General features: G+C 33.0%; 1 protein-coding gene across 1 annotated transcript in view; it reads left to right on the top strand.

Annotated features, from left to right (window-relative positions):
* Positions 1 to 15,291, top strand: part of LOC111715386 (ionotropic receptor 25a) — a gene marked incomplete at its 5' end in the record, with an annotated part of 16,381 nt that extends 1,090 nt beyond the window's left edge. Inside the window, 9 exon segments of the mRNA XM_023490697.1 lie at positions 560 to 656; positions 1,258 to 1,303; positions 2,007 to 2,063; positions 7,307 to 7,348; positions 7,552 to 7,636; positions 7,734 to 7,932; positions 8,528 to 8,622; positions 13,415 to 13,539; positions 15,006 to 15,291. Of these exon segments, the coding sequence (XP_023346465.1) occupies positions 560 to 656; positions 1,258 to 1,303; positions 2,007 to 2,063; positions 7,307 to 7,348; positions 7,552 to 7,636; positions 7,734 to 7,932; positions 8,528 to 8,622; positions 13,415 to 13,539; positions 15,006 to 15,276 (1,017 nt within the window). The 3' untranslated portion in view covers positions 15,277 to 15,291.
* Between the last annotated feature and the right edge of the window lie 2,232 nt (positions 15,292 to 17,523).

The raw sequence follows: 17,523 nt of genomic DNA, 5'->3' as shown, positions 1-17,523 counted from the left end.
TCTAACCTCTCTGATGACACCCTGACATCCTATTGTTTAGGTCCGACCTCCTGGCGACACCCTGAAATCCTATTGTTTAGGTCCGACCACCTGGTGACACCTTGACATCCTATTGTTTAGGTCCGACCTCCTGGTGACACTATGACATCCTATTGTTTAGGTCAGACCTTCTGGTACACCCTGACATCCTATTGTTTAGGTCCGACCTCCTGGTGAGACCCTTACATCCTATTGTTTAGGTCCGACCTCCTGGTGACAACCTGACATCCTATTGTTTAGGTCCGACCTCCTGGAGACACCCTGACATCCTATTGTTTAGGTCCGACCTCCTGGTGACACCCTGACATCCTATTGTTTAGGTCCGACCTCCTGGTGACACCCTGACATCCTATTGTTTAGGTCCGACCTCCTGGTGACACCCTGACATCCTATTGTTTAGGTCCGACCTCCTGGTGACACCCTGACATCCTATTGTTTAGGTCCGACCTCCTGGTGACACCCTGACATCCTATTGTTTAGGTCCGACCTCCTGGTGACACCCTGACATCCTATTGTTTAGGTCCGACCTCCTGGAGACACCCTGCCTGATATTATCAGATCACTGGTGACTGATCTCAATATCACCAATGCTGGAATACTCTACGATGAAAGTTTCGGTCAGTTTAATGAATCAAAAGAATTGAATCTTTGTCACAAACTCAAATTATCCAATTCCTATATATTCTTAACCTGATGATGTAAACATTTGATATTTCAAACTGTAATTGGTCTGTCAGATCAAATAGTCGAAGATTGAAATATCGAAGTTTTATGCCATTGGTTTGCAACAATATGGGGAATTACTTTTATATAAATTTTAATGTTTAATTAAATAGTTTCTATTAATGTAAAAAAACGTTCTTCTAAAAAAAAGAACATTTAGTGTACATCTATATTCAGTTGTATATTACAATTCATTTATCGCATATTCGCATCCACAATGGTAAACACAATATTTTCTAAAAGTAAAGGAATTTACAGTCCTTTGAAATCAACCAACGGGTAAAGGGAAAATTGTTCCTTTGATTGGGTCTTTGCCACAAACTAATTTTTTCTAATCTCCATATCTTTGCAACCTGATGTTTCAAAGATATCATATAGGGATCAGAATATCAGATTGTGTGGCAAAGACTCAATTCCTTTGACTGCAGAACATTATGTGTGTTCCTGAAATGTCATTCAAATGTTATATTTCATTTTTATTTGATAATTGTTTAGTTATGGATCACAAATACAGAAGCCTACTGCTCAACCTCCCAACTAGGAACAATATTAAATATTTGAAAAAACATACAATCAATTTTTTTTAAATGATAAAATTTTTATCAAAGAAATCAATTAAACATGGTTCCCATTTTCATACAGTGAGACCCTTCAAACTTTGGAATAGGAAGATGACTGTAAGACTGTTATGAATTTAATTGTCTATTTTAGAAGTGCATTTATTGCTTCTGTTTAGAAATACATTATGAATAACGCGGATATAAAAGGAGAGGAAGATTTTGCAGATTAAGGATTTTATAATCCTCCTTCGGGGATTTGATCCTCTACTAAATTAACAACAAAAACGGCAATTTTGCAGTAGGGTGTACATGTAGCAAATATCGTGTAAGTACGCTGTAAACCTGCAGCACGTTGTTGATATGTTTCAAGAAATTCTTATGGAGAAGGTGTTTACTCATTCACAGATCCATTTCAAGTAATAGGATGTTTATATAGCCATGCATATAACTGGATAAACTATATTTGATTTAAATCAACATCAAAAGACTGCTTAGCTATCGTCTTCCTATTCCGCATCTTGATGGGTCCCACGCGCTGTATGAAAAATAAATCCCATGCAAACTTTGTTCAAAATTTAAAATGAATTCCTGTTAAACTAAAATTTTAAATTTGAACTCAAAATTCTTGACATTTTTTTTTTGTTTCTGCTGCACAATTATCTAATATTAATTTGTTGAGTTTAGGCATATAATTAAACCTCTGGAAACTACAGATGCTGGAATTAAGGATCAACTAACCAGGGATTAAGGATTAATGAGCCTCCATTATAAAATCCCCTCAATTCTCTCATATTATTCACTGTATANATAGTGCAAGGAGCAGCTAGTTACCTGAGTTATATAGTTCTACAGGAGCAGCTACCTACCTGAGCTGTATAATTCTAGGAGCAGTATATTTACCCAAGCTGTAAAGTTCTATAGGAGTAGCTAGTTACCTGACCTGTATAGTTCTATAGAAACAGTTTGTTACCTGAGCTGTATAGTTCTAGGAGCAGTTAGTTACCTGAGCTGTATAGTTCTATAGGAGCAGTTAGTTACCTGAGCTCTATATTACTAGGAGCAGCTAGCTACCTGAGCTTTACTGCTTTACAAAATAATGCTTGATTTTTTCTAGCATGTACATCTAAGTTTACAGTGGGTTCTAAAGCATGCAGGTCGGTTCATGCAATGATTAGCATTGTATTAACGAATGATTACCATAGTATTAACGAATGTATTAGAAAATCTTGACCGAGCCCACGGTGATCCAAAGCTAGCAAGCTCTTGCACAAAATTCAATGAGAAATTTGCCAATTTCTTCTTTAAAACAAAAGCTATAAAAAAGTGTTCAATGGCTCAAAAATGTATTTTTAAGTAAGTGAATGAGGGAAAATCAAAGGGAAAGGGGTATCGACACTTTAAAGTCAACCTAGTCTTGAAAATTACTGCAACTTTTCAACATAGCAGGGTTGATCTATGTGCTAGCCCAGCCCTACCCCTCATTTCTTCCTCCTACTTTGTATTTAAATTTCAAAGGAATAAAAGAAAGAGGAAAGAAAAATATTTTGCTAAAAGTTAAAACTTAAAAAGTTCTATTTCTACAAACAACCAAAAACAATAGTGTTTTACACCTAGATGTTAAAAGTAAATTGCACATTTTATTATTTTCATAAATTTGCATATTCAGGAAAAAAAGGATACCCCACACATTCTGAAATTTTTGTTGAATTCACGTCAAATTAAAGTGAATTGGACGGAAGGTTAAAATCTTAAATGTTCTCAATCATAACTTCTCTCTTACTGAAGTGCATTGAAAAGAAAATGGTTTTATTTTCAAATATGGTACTTTCTAGTAATTGTACACAAGTTGAACCAGCAATGTCGCATATATTTGATTATCTTTTTGTTTCCAGTGAGATTTAGAGATAAAAAAGAGTATAATTTCGCAGTAATACGACTCTAAATTATCACATTTTTTTTATTCACCCTGTATGTTTACAATTGGAATAGAGTTTTTGCCACACCGATTTTCTAATCTATATATATCTTTGCCATCCAATGTCTTAGAAGTTTAGAATTTTAATCAATGATTGAACTCTGTTAAGAAAAAAGTAATCTAAGTTTGAAAAATCTAATGCTAATTAACTTACTCAACGAAAGTTAATACAATGTGAAAATGCGAAAATTTAAAATAGACATTTTAACATTTTAGAGAAATTTGTAATTAATTATTTACTTTTAATCAAAAATTCTTTTTCAAAACTTTCCAGCAAGCTTAGTTAATAATCTTGAGATTAAAAATAAACTTTGAGAAAATTAGTTGACTTAATACATTAGTTTACATACAGTTCAGTACCGGCATTTCAGCAGGAAGGTCCTATCTCTTTCTCTCTCTTTGGTATGATACCTGTTCCCAAGGTGGCCCCTACAGCTGTTGCTATGGGGCGAGATAAACACAACCTTTAGTTAACATACTTGACAATGAGTTTTACTCATCGAGTTCTGGGATTATATAGGGAGTGTTTACAAGCTGGTGTAGAGGTGGAGCTAAAACTGTGGTTCAGAGAAGGTATTGAGTACTTCAATTTCTCAAAATTGCAAGCTCCATGGTCTCAGTCCTTAAGAACCCGAAGGAGAAGGAGGAAAAGAATAAAGAGGAGAACATGTGAAAACACAAACCACAATGTCACCGCCCCGTTGGAGGAGAGGTTCATGAGAGCCCCCCAGTCCGAGGAGAGGTCCGTGAGAGCCCCCCAGTCCGAGGTGAGGTCCATGAGAGCCCCCCAGTCCGAGGAGAGGTCCATGAGAGCCCCCCAGTCCGAGGAGAGGTCCATGAGAGCCTCCCAGTCCAAGGAGAGGTCCATGCGGGCCCCCCAGTCCGAGGAGAGGTCCATGAGAGCCTCCCAGTCCGGAGATAGATCCATGAGAGCCCCCCAGTCCGATGAGAGTTCCGGGAAAGCTCCCCAGTCCGAGGGGAGGTCCACGAGAGCCCCCCAGTCCGAGGAGAGGCCTATGAGAAACTCCCAGTCCGGAGAGAGACCCCTGAAAGTTCCGCAATCTGAGGAGAGGTCCGTGAGAGGCCCCCAGTCCATTGTGATTCCGCCAAATGTTGAAGAAATCTCAACTTTAACCCCCCAAAAGAAGAGAAAGACACGCTCTCAATCGTTAGTATCATCCCCTATTCCTCAGCTGGACGGGAATAATAAACATGCAAACTCCGAGTCTGAACCTGATCCAGAGCCTAAAACCCAACCTAACCCTAACCCCGGTGATTCTGAGGAGTCTGGCACTGAATCCGAGACCAGTCCTATATCTAAATCTGATCCATTACCCCCGTCAAATATGGATAACCCTATGTTTGGATATTGCGAAGATAAGCAGTGCCGGTTATGTCCAGTTAAATCAACTGAAAAAGTGGGAAACTACTATGCATGTTTTACAAATAGTTCATTCAAGTGCTGTTGTCAGGCTATACACTGGCATTCTAAAACGAAAATCTGCCTGACATATAATGATATACAAAATCTATAAAAAAAAGAAAATGTACTGAATCCTTTTAATTGATAAAAATAGTGAAAATGTTTAAAAACCAAACATAAAATGTATGTGTAATCGTACAAATCTTAATCAATAATGTATGCATTTAACTTTTTACTGAATAAAAATATTTAGATCTTAAAAAAGTTTACATACAACCAATTCTGTACCCGAAATACATTTTAGAGAATATTAAAATTTAATCTTTCGACACGTCTGATAGTCTGTAGTTTTTATCACAAAAAAAAAAACATCAAAACGGCAGAACGATGGGAAGGTTTATCGATGGTGATAATTTACAAATGTTCCCTTCAAAATTTAGATTGAAAACATATTGGAAATCTACTGAAGAAAACAGAAAAAAAAGGGGATTTTTTTAATTTCAAAATAAAATAGAAAAAAATGGTGGCCCACAGGAAAAAAACTTTTTCAAGCTGAAAAAAGAGATTCTACAGCTAAATATATGTTTATAGATTTACTTTACACTGGCTAAAGTATCCAGAATTTTAGAAAAACTTAATTTTTTTTTCAAATTTTATAAAAAAATCGAGACTTTTTGAGGCTATGCTGCCCCCTCCCCCCCACCCATGGGTTCCATAAAACAATTCCGCTTTCCGGCGATATCGCCATTTATACTGAAATGTACTGTTAAAGTCTAGCTGTGCCGTTCATAAAATTGAGATCGTTGACAAACGGTACTATTAAAAAAAAATGATAAATACGGTTAACGAAATGTTTTGTTTTTACTCTCTAAAGCTAACGGCTACCTAAGAAATAAAGGGTTAACTAACCATTAATGAAGCAGCTTGAAAAAGGTTGGAACATCCACAGCTCTAGCTTTATCTAACATATATATATATTTTATATTCATATATACATATAAAAATAAATAATCAATTTAATATTCAATATTAAAACAGAAAAACATCTTAATTTTTATAGAGGCGAAGAGCTTTGTCATATAGATTACTTGTTGAAGTGCCAGCGTTGCACGTTAAATTTTCCCTTTTTAACAACATTCCCGTTTTCCAAACCATACAGTTGAACCATAAACTACAGTCAACATGTAAGCTCCTTTTGTATCAAACATCCTTTGGGAAACTGCTTAAAACTTTTTTGTAATCAAAGATAATGTCTTCTTTGATAATATTGATACAAACTCAAGCACAAACAGTGTACACTGTACACTTGAATATCCGAGCTGGGTCAACCTTTATACACTGTACACTGTACACTTAAATATCCGAGCTGGGTCAACCTTTACACACTGCACTGTATTTTGATCTTTTTCCTCCGCTGCCCATTTATATATATTAATTATAATTGAAAACTTATGTTCTTTTGATACTGAGAGCTGGTTTATCTTTCTGTGAAAATCACATTTCTATTTTCTGACCCCCCTGCAAATAATATTTCTAGACTAGAACATAAAAGAACTAGATTTGACAGATTATTTTCTGCCAAGGGGGAATTTAATTTCATTAAGTTTTTAATTCAAACTCCACCGAAAGAATCTCTACAATCTTCAACATAGATTAACATTATTTCATTTTCTAAGATGCAAAACCTTTTTAGTGGCGACAAATTAATAAGCGCTTTTGTTCCACTGAAGACAAAGTATAACAAACAAACAAAAAAAATTGACGATAATTTTATTTGGAGGAAAAAAACAGAAGTGGAATAATTGTCAATTTTACTTTCAGCCAATAGAATACAAGCAAACTGTACTTTTCTTTTCACTTTTTAGCACTTCTCGCCCTCAAATCAAAAGTTCCAATGGTGCATAGAATTCTGTTGTAGATTAGCACTATCTTGCACAGAAGGTCCAACCGTAGAATTTTGTTAACTGAGCAAAAACGACCGTTATTTTTATATAATTATTTACATTATATAATTTATATTATAAATTATTTTTATATATATAATTTATCATTTTTATGAAATCGGTTGTTAACCCTTTTCCTGCTGGGGGGGGGGGCAATTAAACCCCCCCCCCCTGTAGTTTTTTTATATAACTCAAAAAGTATTTGTCATAGGCTTTTGAACTTTTATGATTCTTTCCTAAATACCCATGGCCCTCTCTTTAGGTATTAAACCGGGTTTTTAAACTAACTGTCTGAGAATTCAAACAAAAATTTGTTTGCAGATTCTAAAAGTAGAGTATATAACAGCTTTTCAATTTTGTATCATTTGTCATATTTGGACATCAAGCTTGGAATTACAGTGTGGGGTCAAATTGAGGGTTAACGTTTAGTTTTTAGCTATAGGAAGCAATGAATATCTCTTAACTTCTTTAGAACTTCAACGCACAGTTAAAAAAAATGCCTGAATATGCTGATTACTAAGCTCTAAATGTGCCCTGAGGATCATTTTTCTTGTTTACCTATTTCATTCTTTCCTAAAATTTCTTTTTTCTTCTCCTGTTACATTTAAATTAGCTGGCCTAGTTATTAACTTAATCAACTCAGATTGGAGTCGGTGGATATCAACAACTTCTTTGTTCTTGCAAGGTTAACACACCATTAAAAAATTGTCGTCATTTAAAATTACAATTAATATAGTAAAGGATCTTAAGAAGGTAAAATGATCGGAAAGAGAAAAGGAAGCAGTGCTTTGATCATTCTATCTAGAGTTTCGCTCTTGCTACCTTCATTTGATTTTGCCTTTTTTCAACCCTTTTAAAGACTTTCTTTTTTAAATGGTGTTTTTAAAGTCTGGCAAATTTGAAAATGGTATATGGAGTAGCAAGCAGAAAGGGGATGACTGGAGAAAAATATGCTTGGTTTGCTGGAACAAAGGTATAAATATAGAAAAAGTATAAATAAACATGGGAATTAAGGAAAAATTACAAAAAATAAAAGATTGACTTATCCTTTAGTGTATATTCTACTCTAGGATTCTGGTCAAGAGTTTGATCAAACCTGCTGCGAGCGAATGAAAGTTGCATTCTTCCATGCTTCCCCCATACCATCCAATATAATGCGAAGCTTGAAGACTATGAAGAACGGGTTGACCGGCATGCCTGAAGTCGATGCAGGATTCTACTTTGATCTAGCGGTCAGGGCAGCTACCAGCATGAAGAAGCTTATGGCAGGAATCGGATCTAAATGCATTAATATCAAATAATAATTCAAACTTATTACAAGTTTTGTCTTTATTTATCCCAAATAGATTATCAAGTACAATAGATGGCAACAAAGAAATGGACCAATTATGCACGTTGACATTAGTTGACATGTTTTCCAAGATTAAATACAAAAGTCTAAAAACAGAAAATAAAGAACACATGAAATTGCACTAATTTTACTGTAAGATAATCACTTTATTCTTAAATTATCACAATTATTAAAAATTTTGTGGGACACAAAAACTAAGTTGTGACGTAAGAATACAGCTGTACTGAGAGTATACAAATTCTACGTTGCCATCTATTCTAAATCTATTTGATTTATCCCACCATTTTGTAAGTAATTTGTTGATCTTACCGGTTCAATAGCCGTTCAAAATAACGAACTCTTTGAATTACAAACTAAATTTTAAAAATATAAAAAAGATAATCTTAATTAAGAAAAAATTTTGGTAGTTCAATATTTTGAATGAAATGTTAGGAATTATTCTAACAGTGAAGAAAGAAGATAATAAAATTATGGTTATGTTTAAAATATTTACAAATGTATTTAATGATGAAGGAGGAAGCCTTCCCAATTACTCTCTATCCAAGTGCAGTGAGTATACTGAAACAACACCAGTGGCAAGAAGTATTGATCTTCTCTCGGTTTTTAAGGTAAAAATAATATCTCCCCCAAACTCTAATTTTCTAGTCCTTAAAGGTTTTAAATCAGAGCTGGAAACTTTTTCATTGGATAAAATAACCATGATTCCTTGATCTCGATATCTACTGTGGGGGCCCTTTCATGTCAGGGTAATACTTCATCAGCCCACGATAGAATTACCAGGCGGGATTTTGAATAAAGATTAAATTTCTCTGCAGATTAACAAATATGGCGATCAGGCAATGATCTCGATATCCAAGAGTTCCCAGCTCGTAGAAAAACAGGATAAAAGATGTTTTTTTTCACCAACAAAATATCATTGATTTTTTATTCTATGATGAGAGCACTATTTTTTTATTATTAAAGAAAATGGAATCCAAAATATTCTTTGTTTGCTGCAATGCAAGGAAGTCATAGGTCTTGTTTTTTTAGTAATGCAATTAATTTAGAGTTGTTCAAACACACAAAGAACGTTTCCATGGCTTTAACAAGTTCTCCAATAATGGGTGAAGGGGTTAAGTTAATGAGTTATGATAAAAATAGATTAAATTCTTACTTTTTTAGAGAAACCAAATCAAACAAAAAAATGTTTATTCTAAAACATTTTTTGTTTGATTTTCAGTAATATGTAATACTGCAACTTTCTATGATTTGACATATCCTTTAAAATATTTTTCCCTAGCGTATATAGTAAAATAAAAACTCAAACTGATATGTTGTATACAAACTGATATGTTTTATACAAACTGATATGTTTTATACAAACTGATATGTTTCTTTTTAATACTCGATGAACTGAATTTAACAATTGTAACTTTTAAAATATTAGATTTAAAGTTTTCTTACAATCAAGATGTTTTCTTCTAAATGTGTATTTGTAGAGAAAAGTCTGAATAGAAAAGAATTGGTTTAGTTGAGAAGTAAGTTGTGAAGAGTAACAATACTACATGATAACAACTAACAAGCCCAACACAGAGTAGCAAACTTCTCAGATTAACCAGAAAATGCCTTACACAGAGTATCAAACATCTCAGATTCACCAGTAAATGCCTTGCACAGAGTATCAAACATCTCAGATTAAACAGTAATTGCCTAGCACAGAGTAGCAAACATCTCAGATTAACCAGTAAATGCTTAACACAGAGTAACAATACTACATGATAACAACTAACAAGCCTAACACAGAGTAGCAGACATCTTAGATTAACTACAGTGAAACCCTTAATAACGAATACATCGGAAGAATTTATCAAATGTCGTCTTGACAATTTTTCAATGAATTTTATACTATATTACGTAAATTTCAGTTTTTGCGAAAATAAATAAATAGTCATGAATATGCGGGAACAGTTTTAAAGAGTTCCATATAATCATTTAATTAAAAAACTAAAGTCTGCAACATTCCATTATTAGAAAGTGAAGAAGACGACATTTGGTGAATTCTTTCGATGTATTCGTTATTAAGGGTTTCACTGTAGTAAATGCTTAACACAGAGTAACAATACTACATGATAACAACTAACAAGCCTAACACAGAGTAGCAAACATCTCAGATTAACCAGTAAATGCCTAGCACAGAGTATCAAACATCTCAGATTAATCAGTAAAAGCCTACACATAGTAGCAAACATCTCAGATTAACCAGTAAAAGCCTACACATAGTAGCAAACATCTCAGATTAACCAGTACAACTTTAAACGTTCAAAATAGAGCTAAACAAAGTTTCTTAAAGGGAGAGACTGGCTAGACATGGTAGTTGAGCAAAGAGTGCAGAAATGTGTTGTGAAGATTTTTTTTTGATTCATTTGAGACCATAAAATACGTTTTTTTATGGAATATGCAAGAGCAAAATTTCTATCTTTAAAATAGAGCTAAACAAAGTTTCTTAAAGGGAGAGACTGGCTAGTCATGGTAGTTGAGCAAAGAGTGCAGAAATGTGTTGTAAAGATTTTTTTTGATTCATTTGAGACCATAAAATACGTTTTTTTATGGAATTTGCTAAAATCCTCCTGAGGCCTGCCCCCCCCCCCTATTTTAATAAACAAATTTTGGTAAACTATCGATACACCGTAAAAAGGTATTAAAGTCTAAAATGAACCTTTTTGAAAAAATCTCTACCATACAATACTGCACTCGCAGCTTAACTCGTGTTTTAAGAAGACCCTTCACCTCGGACTAACCAGAGTGATAAGCATTCGGTTACTTTTACTTGTAATTAAACGTGTTTTTGTCTATAATTCAATCATCTTTAAACTTACGGATTTGTTTATTTTATACTTTTTCATTCAAAACGTATATGCCAACAAAAAAGTATTTGTAAAAAAAAGGTCAAAATTTCTGTATAAGGGGTGAAATTGTGATTGAAAGTCGCAGGTTCCTGAAATATTGACAGAACAGTTATATCCCAGGGGTCAATATAATTCCCTTTTCAATCCCATTTGGGATTGACAAATTTGAAAGAAATGGGGGCAAATTCTTTAATTGGGGGCAAATTTTTTTTATATGATAATTTAAAAAAAAATTGGGGGCATTTTTTTAAAAATTGGGGGCAATGGGGCAAATGTGTTAGTGGAATTTGAAAAAAAAATTTTAACTGGGGGCATTTTTCTTAAAAATTGGGGGCATTTTTTTTCAAAATTGGGGGCAAAAAATTATTTTTGGATCGAGAAAATCAGCTTTTTTGGGAATTATATTGACCCCTGTTATATCCACGTGCCTTTATTCAAAAATGTCAGATTCTCAATGGTTATGTGTGATCAATAATACATGAGATATTTATCATCTTCTTTTTTAAATTTGATTATTGTGGTTTCTCAGTGGAATATTTTAGTACACATTTCGGTTGAATAATTTTGTTTGTGACAACTCAGAAATACTGAAGCATCTCTTTTCAATTCAGCATGAGTCTGGGAATTTATAAAATATTAACTTCCTTCAAAGAATTTTTTGCAACTTTAAGAAAAAGTATAAATTCGTTCCAAAAGTTAACATCTTGAAGAAAAACAAGTTTAAAATAAAAATGGTTGATTCCCGATTCGTCGTGAAAATGTAACGGGACAGAAAAACATTCCTTTGCAATTGTTTCCTCTTTTTCTTGTACAAAGAAGATAAGAACTGGAAATTATTTATTTTATCTAGTATTTTATGGAACTATCTTCATAAATTGATAATCCCAGGATGTCATATAAAGATTAATTTCATTTTCACTAAAATTTATTAAAAATTGAATGAGAAAAAAATTAGAGTGGGAATCTGCAGTAGATTATTTTAAATTATAACCTTAGAACTGTTATGACTTAAAATTGCAAGTAAAAGGCTTACATATTTTGTTATTCCTCATTCAATCGTTGATGTATTTTTTGGAAATTTTGGAAAAGACTAAAATATACATTTTCCAAACAATTTTTCAACAATTTCATTTTTTTCAAAAATACTGGTTTCTCGAATTTTTTATTCAATGTTCCAAAAATATTTTAAAAATTTTTTATCACATTTTTTTATTTTTACCTAAAATCCGAACAAAATCAAAATTTAAAAAGTTTGTTTAAATCATCGATAATCCCTGTTTTTTATACTCGTAGGTCTCTCATTCAGTTCCCCAAAAAATTATTCAGTTTTTCAAGAAATTCCTGAGTAAAGGAATTGAGTCTTTGCCACAAACTCTGATTTTTTAATCCCAATATCTTTGGAACCAAATGTTGCAGACCTTAGATATTTCAAACTATGAATTCTATTAAATCAAATAATCTGAGTTTGAAATAATAAAGGTTTACAACATTGGGTTCTAAAGATATTGAGGTTGAAATATTTGATTTTGTTTCAAAGACTCAATTCCTTTCTGGAATATTTCTCCGGAAACTCCTGTGATATTTTCAAGACTTGGTCATCAATTTTACGTATTTTTTGGGAAACTGAATAGGAAACTTAGTTTCGAGAAATTTCCCAAGAAATTCTTGACAATTTCTCCGGAAATTCCTGAGAAATTCTCATATCCAGGTCAACAATTTTACGGTTTTTTGGGAAACTGAATAAGAGACTTAGTCCCAAGAAATTCTCAAGAATTTCACAGGATTATTTCTCTGGAAATTCCTTTATAATTCTAAATACTTCATCGTCAATTTAACATATTTTTCAAGTTCCGGTTTTCTCCAACAGGTTCTATTCTATTATGCATGCACTGCAAACTAACAAAATCTGTTTTCTTTGCATACTTATTGATGAAAAGTGATGATTATCTTTAGAACTATCTTAAAGGAGGTATTTTTTTAAATAATAAAATTTTGTTGTCTAAAGATGCAAAATACAAGACAATTTTACTAAGATCCAAAACAACTATAATAATATGACTTAAGAAGTTGGTTATATTTTAAAAACTTTAGGAGTGGCAATTTAGATAGTTTACTACTATTGTTACTCAAGAATATCTATAAGAATATCTCTGAAGATATTCCTAAGGAACTCTTAAGAAAATCTTGGAAATAGTTCACAGGAAATTCCCAGGTATTGGTTCTGAAGTACTTTTCTCTGGAAATTCCCAAAAATGTCCCCAAATTTGGTTGACATTTTCTCCAGTTATTCTTTAGAGTTGGTAACAAGAAAGTCGCTGGAATTGGTTTCAAAAAATAACCCCGGAATGTCCTATATACAGGTTGATAACCCAAGAATGTCCTATATGAATAGGTTGATAACCCCCTGAATGTCCTATGTATAGGTTGATAACCCCTGAATGTCCTATATGTATAGGTTGATAACCCCGGAATGTCCTATGTATAGGTTGATAACCCCGGAATGTCCTATGTATAGGTTGATAACCCTGGAATGTCCTATGCCTATGGACCAATGAAGATCTCTTCCAATGGATTAAGCATGATGAACTTCAAAGTCAACCTCCTGAGTTATACTATCGAGAGTATGAAAGTTGCGGACAGGTTATTAAATTCTTTTCAATTAAAATCATGCGAGAATAATTAAGAACTATTTTCTTATGACTTCTCCCAATAAAAGTCGAAAAACTTAACTTAGAAATGTAATTCCAAGCTAAGAACATTTCCGTGGTTCTCCCAAGTTCCCCAATCAAAATGTGAGGCAAATAGGTCAAGGGGTGCTCGAGATTTCATAGGCATCCAAACAAACAAGAAAAAACAATCACCCATACAAAGTTTACTGCTTAATATATAGAGATATGAATATGTAAGGACTGTTATAGATTTTGATAAGATTATTGTATTCAATTTTAAATTTACTACTCTAATCATGTGTTTTAACTTTTCCTTTAATTTGAAAATTTACCCAAAATATTCAAGAAAATCCACGAAAATGAAAATAGAGTTTGTTGCATATAATCAGAATTAGCTCGGATACCAATATATAACCTTTTTTCCTCAAGATGATAAAACTAAGACTAAAAGTGTTGGATAACTATTGTATAAAATTGATAAATCATTTTACTATTTTTAATGCAATTATTTGCAATTATTAAGAACATTTAATTTGAAATTATGAAAATTTTTATGAAACTGTGTTTGAATTAGGAAAATTTATTCGATATTATGATCATCGTAATCAAAATTAAACAAACTTCTTTTTGAAATTGATTTGAAATCTAAAAATATGTTCTAATATTATTCTTTCCTGTTTTTATCATATAGATTATATTCAAATTTTTATTTTAGTTTGTTCATAATTTTAAATTACTTTTGGTATTGATATATATTACCAACAACATTTTAGGCGGTTATTTAAGATATTTTTTGTTTTCATAAATTTTCTTTGTACCTTGAAACTGTCTTGTTTACTGTTCACTTACATTTGGCCCTTGAGAGTAAAGTTAAATTGCATGACAGAAAATCATTAAAACAATTCAAAACACAATCAAACCAACAACTTGGTCCGTCTTATCATGGTCCATGTGACTTTAATACCAGACAACGCTAAGGTTGTACGGACTTGGACTAAATGATCAAGTATTTAAAGGTTTACGACATCAGATTGAAAAGAAAATAAAAGACCACCATATACTCTTTTTGATAGTTATATCCAACATGGTATTCTTAACTTTTGTCAAAAACTTTGATTTTCTCATCCCTTTATTTTTGCAACCCAATGTCGAAGATCTTAGAAATTTCCAATTATGAATTCTGCCAGATCATATAATCTATGTTTCAAATATCAAAGATTTACTCTATTAGGCTGTAACACTATAGGTATTTAATAAGAAATGAAATTAAATGGCTAATGAGTAAAAAGAAAAAACTTTAGCGGGTTGCTAATAAGCAAGAATGAATGATGACGTGTTCCACCACAGGTTGGATAAACTGCAGGAACAACAGGAATAGTGGAGAAAATAGGCTTAAGTCTATCAACAGAAACAGAATCTTCCACCATCTCTGTACAGGAAGGAGATAGGAAGCTGGGAATGGGGAAGTAGTATCATGTATTCTCCTGGTATGATGAACTCCATGTCAGGGTTTAGGGCGACCACGGTGTACAGGGTGGTCACGGTGCTCCAGGCCCCCTTCATGATGATGGACGAGCAAGGTAACAGTTGTTTTAACAAATCTTTCATTTCAAAATCTAAAACATGTTCTCTAGAAACCACACCTGAGCCCAAAATTTTAAAGAGTATCGTTGAACGAAACTCCCAAGTTTCCATTTTAGGGTCTTAACAGTTTTGTAGATTTTGATTTAAGAGATTCGAAAAAATTGAAAATATGAAGAAACTAAGTAAAATAATATTTCATAACAAAAATATTGATATTCACAAAGCTGCCTGGCCCCATTCATGAAACCTGGGTTGTAAAACTGGTTTTCAAACCGACACCCTGTCTTAAGTTTTGGGCTCAAAGGCTGTAGTTGAAGATATAGATAAGATCAAAGAACTGCACTAGGAGCCCCCAAATCAAATGTACAGAATTGGAGTCCCTCTAAGCCCAAAAATTAACGTTATGAAACCCAGTTTCGGAACACTGGTTTCACGAATGGGGTTAGGCAGTTTTGTGGATATCAATATTGTTGTAATGAAATATTATCTTTTTTTCGTTTCTTCTTATTCTCCATTTTTTTAAGTTTCTTAAATCAAAATCTACACAAATCTTAAGACCCCTAAAAAAGGAAACTCGAGAGTTTCGTTCAACGATACTCTTTTAAATTGCAGGCTCAGGGAGCAATGTAAGTATAACCCCCCCCCCCCCTCCCCAGTGCTCCCACAACCTGTGAAAGGGAAGGATTAAAGCTCTAAGAAACACTAGTAGTTTTCTTAAACTTGTGTTGCAACAAATTACAAAATATCATGAATTTTGGAGGGAGATACAAGTTACAACTGATGCGGCCTGCCCTACCATATGATTATACATGGTTTGCAGTTGGTACTTCATTTGAATAAGAAATATTTGTCTGATGTACAATTACTACATATACATTAACCAATTCTGAATATTTCTTATACAAATGGAGTAATGCCTGCAAACCATGTATAATCACATGGTAGGGCAGGCCGCTTCAGTTGTATCTCCCTTCTATTCCATACTCCCACTCCTTGATTATCACTTATCTTCCCTTCCCCTCTTCCAATACCATACATAAATTATGTTTTTTCCCCTAGATTCTTTGTTTTCATCTCGTCCCAATGCTATACACAGATTTAACGCATCAGATATGGCGGTTCTTAGTCAATATATATTTCTTGAATTAGATGTTCTGTATTTTGCTCCTGAGCCTGAAATTTAAAAAAAATCAAGATCTACAAAATTGCCTTGCCCCATTTGTGAAACCTCATATTCATACACTAAACTATCAAGGTTTGACAACATATTCAGAACTTCATGAACTTACAAAATTCTGAATATTTAGACCCTGAACTGAACGATCAAAGTTCTGTGCACACTGAATCAAACTGTTAATATTCTAAACATACAGATTATCAAATATAAAAATTCTGAACTTAGATTCTTTACTATCAAAATATTATTGTAATTAGACCCTCAACTATTAAAATTTGGTCCCTTGGTTATTAAAGTTCTAAATATTTTGACATTTTACTTTCAAATTCTACATAATCAGACCATAATATCAAAATTTTATCGTTTTTAGACTTTTGACAATTAAGATTTGACATGTTCTGGTCAGTGGTCACTTTTATATACAATTTGATGTGTATGAACTAAATTAAAATTGCTTCAAAGGCGTCCGCGCAAATTTTAAATGTATAAAATATTAAATTTCTATTAAAAATAAACTATTCTAATTTTTTTTGATTATTTTTTAAGAAATAGATTACACAGATAATTACAAATAATCTTTTATTACTTTTTAAATTAAAACAATGAAATAGGGAATATAAGAAATGAAATTAAATGGCTAATGAGTAAAAAGAAAAAACTTTAGCGGGTTGCTAATAAGCAAGAATGAATGATGACGTGTTCCACCAAAGGTTGGATAAACTGCAGGAACAACAGTAATAGTGGAGAAAATAGGCTTAAGTCTATCAACAGAAACAGAATCTTCCTTGTTACCATCTGCAATACAAAGAACTTGTCTGAACTCTTAATGAGGACGCAATAAGGAACTCTGTAAAGTTGAGAGAGTGATGGAGTAACATCATCCTCTCTTACAAAACAAACTCACATTTAGGGCTTGGTGGTCGTTCCTTGGGAACAATCGTTCTTTCACAAGAACAAATGGAACAATCAAGAACGATCCCATTGTTCTGAAAAAAGAAAGATTTTTTTGAAGCATCTTTTTTACGGAAGGGAAAGCGTCTTGAAGCTGGACCATCAGCTTAAAAAATTATGAATTTGCTGATGAAGCAGATGGAGCAGGATTAAGAGAGTAGGGCCTGGATAGAGCATCAGCTACAGGATTTTCAGCATCAGAAACATGGATGATTGTAGTTGTAAACTCCTATATGACTTTAT

The sequence above is a fragment of the Eurytemora carolleeae genome, unplaced genomic scaffold (genome assembly GCF_000591075.1).
Source record: "Eurytemora carolleeae unplaced genomic scaffold, Eaff_2.0 scaffold1648, whole genome shotgun sequence".
Classification (NCBI taxonomy): domain Eukaryota; kingdom Metazoa; phylum Arthropoda; class Copepoda; order Calanoida; family Temoridae; genus Eurytemora; species Eurytemora carolleeae.
This window is presented reverse-complemented; position numbering and strand designations above follow the sequence as displayed.